The sequence below is a fragment of the Pygoscelis adeliae genome, unplaced genomic scaffold (genome assembly GCF_000699105.1).
Source record: "Pygoscelis adeliae isolate BGI_AS28 unplaced genomic scaffold, ASM69910v1 Scaffold453, whole genome shotgun sequence".
NCBI lineage: Eukaryota > Metazoa > Chordata > Aves > Sphenisciformes > Spheniscidae > Pygoscelis > Pygoscelis adeliae.
In genome coordinates, this window is record NW_008824450.1 from 167,612 (window position 1) to 174,320 (window position 6,709).

The following is a 6,709-nucleotide window of genomic DNA, read 5'->3' on the forward strand; positions in this document are numbered from 1 at the left end:
AAAGAGTCATCAGCTGCCAAATTCAGTTCAATTTGTTTTTCATGTCCAGTGTTTTTTTGTGTGTGTGGTTTTATTAAACGAATCAATATAAACAAGTTCTGCAGAGAGAAACACCATTTTTTTTGGCCAGAAAAAGGTCTCCATCCAGGAAAAACACATGGGGGCTGTCCAAATATTTTCATTTTTGCACAATAAGGTCATTTTGTCTGCATGAGCCTGATTTTCTCATTTCTTGCAGGTGAACAGGCCTCTGACCATGAAAAAGGAAGGAATTCAGACCAGGAATAGGAAAATGTCCAACAAATCAAAGAAAAGCAAGAAAGGCTCCGAGTGTTTTGAGGAACTGTCCAAGTGCATGCAGGAGAAATCGTCTCCGTTCAGCGCTGCTGCCCTTGCTAGTCACATGGCGCCCATGGGGCATTTGCCACCTTTCAGCCACTCTGGACACATCCTACCAACACCTACCCCCATCCACCCATCTTCCAGCATCTCATTTGGACATCCACACCCATCCAGCATGGTTACAGCCATGGGATAAAACCTGATGACCAAGAGACCCACCCAGAGATTAAGAACATGGGGCTTTGCCTAAGACGACACCAAGTAAGAAAATGTTCTGCAAAAGGAGAATGTAGGGATGGCAAAAGGGGATCTTTGCTCCCATGTGGTTTAACTCTTAATGCTGGACTAAAACCTTGCAAATGATGGGTCTTCTGCAGAAACGTGTAGTGGTGCCTGTAATGCACTTTGCCCCCTCAGGTATAAGGAAAAAGAACTCACCTGTTCAATACTTAATGGTCCAGCAGGAAGCAAAAGATGGCAGAAGCTGAAGGAAAAGGCTTGGAACTGGCTTTCCTTTCTCTCTTTGTTATTACTGTGAATATTGTAAAGAGATATAAGCAGCCTCCCAGGATGGAATCGGCTCACTGGAAGCCAGACATGCTGGATTTCTATCGTGGACTTTGTTTGGGATGGGGAAAAAGAAAAAAAAATTAAAAAAGGACATCTTTATAAAACGTAATTTTTCAAATGAAATCAGACACAAAGTCATATTTATTTTGCTCTTGTTTTCCACAAAAAGCCTCAACCCCTCTGATTGCATGTTTTTGTGCTGTTGTTTGCAATGGCTACCCTGTAAGAAAACCTGCCTTCAAAACAAGGGGAGAGGGGGGGGAACATATTCAGCAGCCCCCTTGGATTAGCTCCGTCTATCTTCCATACCAAAATATCCACTAGGAAGGGGGAAAAGATTGCGGGGGGAACAAAGCAAAAATGTAGCTGTAATACGGGATTTTAATGTGCCCAAGATGGTGATTATTTTGACGCAATTTCTTCATTCTTTTCCCTAACAGGAAAGATTTATTTTAAAAATAACAGCCCCCCTCCCAACTACCCTATTATTCCTCAAAACAGACAGCTAGGTCAGGCAAACTGTTAGGAAAAAACTCTCGGGGAAGGCAATCCTGCACTAGCGAGGGGTGAGATACAAGCATTTACCAAACTGTCGCAGCTAACTTCTAGCACAGCAAAAACCATCACAGGGCATAAAAACATCCAACTCGCAGACTTCAGAGGTTGAAGCATTTTTGTTCTGTTGTGTTGGCAGCTGTTGCTTAAAAATGCAGATTAGCTGCTTGGGTAAACTTGCGGCAGTGTGGCCACCACATCCACACGCAACCGGCCAGCACATGTGCTGTCTCGGGCATCCAGGCCCCAGTGGACTTCACAGGGAGGAAGGGCAGAAATGAGGTTGAGATCACTGGAGAGGGGAAAGAGAGAGACAATCAGTTTGAGCTTCACACATCCGTCAAATCCCAAACACAGCGACGGCTAATGAGATGAGGGAAAGCATCATTCTAAGGAGAATGTCCGTTTTCCATAGCGTGTTTTATATGAAAAAAAAAAAAAAAAACCAACAAAAAAAGAAAAAACCTGAATCTCCCATTATTAAACCATATTGTACGTAAATGACCGAAACAAAGCTATTGCCAATGTGAAGTGTATTCTATTGATTGTTATGATCTGATGCCTCTCGTGAACACAAGCTCCAGTATAACATACAATGTACATATTTAGCTATACTTCTGATGAAAATGCCCCAATGAACAGAGGGGTTTGATAATGTAAACCACGTAAGCTTAACTCTGTGACAAGCTTTTTATTTTATTTTTTAAAATTTTTTAACTTTTTTGTTGTTGGGGTTTTTCTTTTTTTTTTTTTTTGGATCAAGCCAATTGTATCTTTACTGCAAAAGTCCTGCTTTAAAGAAAAAAACACAATGAAACAAATAAAAATGGATGTAAGTTAATTTTTTTTCTAAACGTGTAATTCAAATATTTGATAATTAAGAACAAGCAGCCATGAAAATCCTGCTTTCCTCCTTTTTCTGGTCTGTGTAGGCATATAGGTGCACTTTGTAAAGAAGTGGAAATAAACGGGAAACTAAATTGGTTGGGAGAAATCATAGGAATTTTTAATCTACTGAGGTAAAAAATTGGGTCCTTTTTACTTTTTACCTTTTACAATGGTACAGTTGTACATTATTTGTACCCAACTCAAATTTCTGTAGGATTTGGGGGGGGGGAAGGGATGTGGGTGGAAGACAGGGATTACTGATACAGTTGACAGTGCAATATATTGTCAGTCACTGCAGCATAGACAACGGCAGTCGAGATTTAAATTATTTTGTACTTGTATCAGCATAAAAAAATTCTGCAGTATTTTCTGTTTTTATTTTAATTTTTTTATTTTGCTTATTTTTGGATTAGTGAACTAAGTTATTGTTAATTATGTACAACATGTTTATATATTGTCTGTAAAAAGTGTATGCTTTCCTCATATTCCTTCAAGGTGAATATTGCTAAGAATAATAAAATACCTTTTTTGTCAAAGTACCTGTGCCCAGCTCCATGTCATAAAGGCTGCTTTTAATAGGGAGAGAGGAAAAATTATCGTCGTCATTGTTGCCAGTAGAATTATTAGCTCAAACTTTATGCAGAGCGGTCTATTGATATTTCAAAAACCTACCAGGTAGGACAAAAAAAGTAGTTGGTGAATGATTTAGTATAAAAAGCACAGGTACAAAAGCTCATTCTCCGGTGTTGTTTTGGGGTGACGAGGTCATGCAGTTAAGTGCGTGAAAGTTTCTAAACCAGTTTAAAATCTAAGACAGCAGCCACATTGCAGATGATGAACTGTGGTTTCTCTGGACTTTTTTGTTGGTTTTTTGGGTTGTTTTTTTAAAGTGGAGAAATATTTTTCATTAAAAACAAGTTTTAAAAGCACCGTAAATGCAGAAAAGCAGCCAGCTGCCTAATGGGTTTCAAGGCAGGGCCTGTATTAGACCGGACAAAGTTCTCTGGAGGTTCTTGCACTGCTGTAAACAGGCAACACTGTCAACCTGGAAACCTGTTTCTTACCATTTGGCGTCATCAGTGGTGTGAAGGGAGCAAGGGGGGATGGCCAGCCCGGAGCTGCTCGGTGCTGTCCTGGGAACAAGGGGTGCAGCTGTGGGTGCAGGGGGTGCACACACGGGCTGGCACGTGAGGATGGAGAAGAGTGCTTACCAGGCAGCTCTCACGTGGCCAAAACTTTGTGGCTGCTTTCATTACACGGTCGAGTGTGACCCACACAAGGAACTCCTTGGGGCCTTACAAAGTGAAGCAAAGTCTTGCAAGGAACTCCTTGGGGCCTTACAAAGTGAAGCAAAGTCTTGCAAAGTCCCCCCGCCAGGTGTAGGGGTGAGTACTGTTGCTACTAAACCAGTATTTTCAAGAAAACTGCTAATGAACTTTGGGTTTCCTCCTTTGACCCCCCGGGACTTGCGTCTCACTTCTGTGGAAACCAACTTGGGGATAACTCCTTACTCATTAAGAAAAAAAATAACCCGAGTTCCTTTTTCAGCGTGTGCGTGCAAATTCAAGCCCTTTCTATCACTGCTTCTCTTTAACCATGCAGCCTCCTTCCCAGCCCTGTTTGCAAGCCCTGCTCGTGAATGACAGGGAGTCGCAGCAGCTCTGGATGTGCTGAAGAAAGCACACGCAACGGGGACGAGGCCTTCCCGCATCATTTCAGACGAGTTAATCATCTCTCTAACTTGTTTAGTGAGGCTTAGTGCAAACACCCGTAAAAAAAAAAAAAGGTAGTTTGTAGCATACCGTGCAAGCTTCATTTAAAAAGAAACCGTTTGTTTTCTGACAGGTTTAAAACACGGTTATAAGTAAACTCAGCCACTCTTCCTCCATATTTGAATAGCTGAGACAAGGAGAGAACAGGAGAACTAACAACATCACTTTAAAATAAGTTAGAATAATCAGGCTATTTGCTTTAGTTGCACATTACGCACCCATTCAGACTTTGATGAGAGTTTACCTTGGTGTTGCCCCTCTGCAGGCGTTTTGCCGGGTCGGTCCGATTCGCTCACAGAATCAGGGCCGTAATCCATCAGCTTGTCAGGAGGGGTGCTGCAGCCCCCCCAGCGCCCAGAGGAGCATGCCTCTTCTAAGCGGGGTCTTCAGCGGTTCCTGCAACACAGATAACAAATAATCCCGTGTTTGTCAGGTGGCACTAATCTGTGAAAGATCAAACCATCTCTCTGCAACGTGTGTATCGTGTTTGTCTCCAGACATTTTGCATAGCGGAAGAAAAACAAACAGCAGGGAATAGAAATGGAGCAAGTGTGTAAAGTTCAACGTAAAGCGTAAGCACAGAGCAGATATCGAGGCAACAAATTGGGATTTAAAGTCCTTTCACTACCACCAAACACTGGGGGACAGGCTTTTTGTGAGGGGGGAACCCTGACATTACTTGCCTTTGGTTCCCGTTGTTGGGATTATTGTTTTAAGCCGTGCTTAATTGTCATGTCTCCACGGCCACATCAAAAGCCAAGAAGATTAGGTTACAGGGAGTGTTTGATGTCAAAATACAAAATAAATAAAAGGAAAGCTGAAAAGGTACTGTATTTTCCATGATGTCTAGTGAGGTTTTTGCCTTGAACATCTCTTTTTTTTTATTATTTTGCAAAGGTTGCACTTTTAGTGATGAGATTTCATTTATTTACTTCCAAATGACTCCACTGCTTTCCTGCAACAGCTCGAAAGGGTTAATATCCCCTCTTTGATGGCAAACATGGTATAATTAACGCAAACTTCTTAAGTATCCTGGTGACCTGTAGATGGCCACATGAGAATTTTGTTATTTACTGACTTGCCAAACGTTTATTGCTTATAGCAGGACAAGTGGGAAGCAGGCATTAATTTTGATGCTGTTATCTGTGACTGCGTGTAAAGTTCATAGCAGAGAGTGCCTATATGTCAACTACAATTAAACATTTCCCTATTTTTTTTAATGAATTTCACATTGGTGGAGGGGATTGGACTGGCAGCTTTGCAAACTGAAATCCTGCCCATCCGCAGAGCAGGCATGACACAGCCAGACACAGGACAACTTCCCCTTACCTGCAGCCTGCAAAAGAAAACAGTCTGGCGCCATGGAGCATTTGATCCTTGGCTTCTCTACAGAGACAGTCAAATCAGTACCAACTGTGGCAGGGCACAGAGGGAGATTTTGTGGTGTCACATCTTCCCTTGGAAACCAGCCTGAAAAACACCAAAAATGAAGCCAAAAGTGGCTATCAGGTGAATATGTTCATTTATCACCAACCTGGACTGGATTAGAATGTGTGACCTAGAAGTAAAATGCTTTGTTTAGCCCAACTCCCTGGGCCATCTGGTCCTCGCAAGTAAACATTTCTAAGTGAGATTAAGTGACTGTTCTTTAAGCACAGTGATATGAGTGCAAACCAGGCTGCTCTGGATCTAGCAGATCAAACCGCAGGATCAGGGCAGCCGGCTGGTGCCGATTCAGAAACACCATTTGCTTGAACAGCTTTGGGTGCAATTCTCCATGGTGTTGGCTTGGCAGTCAATCCTGATTCAGTCTGATGTGTCCCTGTCAGATCCAGAGCTTGTCCTAAATCCAGGGCTCAGATTGCACCAGGGTGCTGCTGGGAGGTCAAGGGCCCCATCAGAGGAAACTTACGGGAGAGACTGCAGTAAGAACTACACTGCATTTGCAAATAAGAACTCAGTTGCATTTCTGAGCACCAAAAGCTTGGCTGAGCAAAATGCAATCGCAGGGTAGGAGATACAGCAGAAAAAATATCCAGCAGGTAGTAACACGATAGAGAACTAACCCCTCCTTCAGGGAAAGGCTTCGACATACCGCTGAGGGAGGGAACTTGCTACTGTTTGGTCTATAAAAACTGAATCGGGGAAGTATAATGTTAACCCAGCCTATGCAGCAATGCCAGGGAGAAAACAGCTACCTGCCTGCATCCTGCTCCCGTGCCTCTCTCTATGGTTCTGCACTCTGGGCTGCAGGGAGTTATTTGGAGGAAAGTTGGCTCTGGCTCAGGAGGGTTGAGAGCATGTGTAAATCATTTGGAGTTGGGCCTATCAAATGCCAGAGTGTGAATGTAGACCCTTGTTTCTCCTAAACACTTCGGTGCTTCACCAAAGTCTTCCCCAGTGCTTTTATTTTCCTCTGGAGCTTGATTCTGTTCCTGCCTACTCTCTGTCAGGCAGAGACGACATGGCAGACTTCTTTACCTGGGACACAAGAGCATTATGTTAGCTGTTTTGGTTGTGATTTTTTATCTCTGGTTCTTTCATTCACTCCCACCTGCCCACATTGGCATTCTGGTAGCAGG

General features: G+C 42.9%; 1 protein-coding gene across 1 annotated transcript in view; it reads left to right on the plus strand.

Annotated features, from left to right (window-relative positions):
* Positions 1-1,908, plus strand: part of GATA2 (GATA binding protein 2) — a 10,066-nt gene extending 8,158 nt beyond the window's left edge. Inside the window, exon 5 of the mRNA XM_009321046.1 lies at positions 239-1,908. Within this exon, the coding sequence (XP_009319321.1) occupies positions 239-538 (300 nt within the window). The 3' untranslated portion in view covers positions 539-1,908. The remainder of the gene's footprint in view (positions 1-238) is intronic.
* The last annotated feature ends 4,801 nt before the right edge of the window (positions 1,909-6,709 follow it).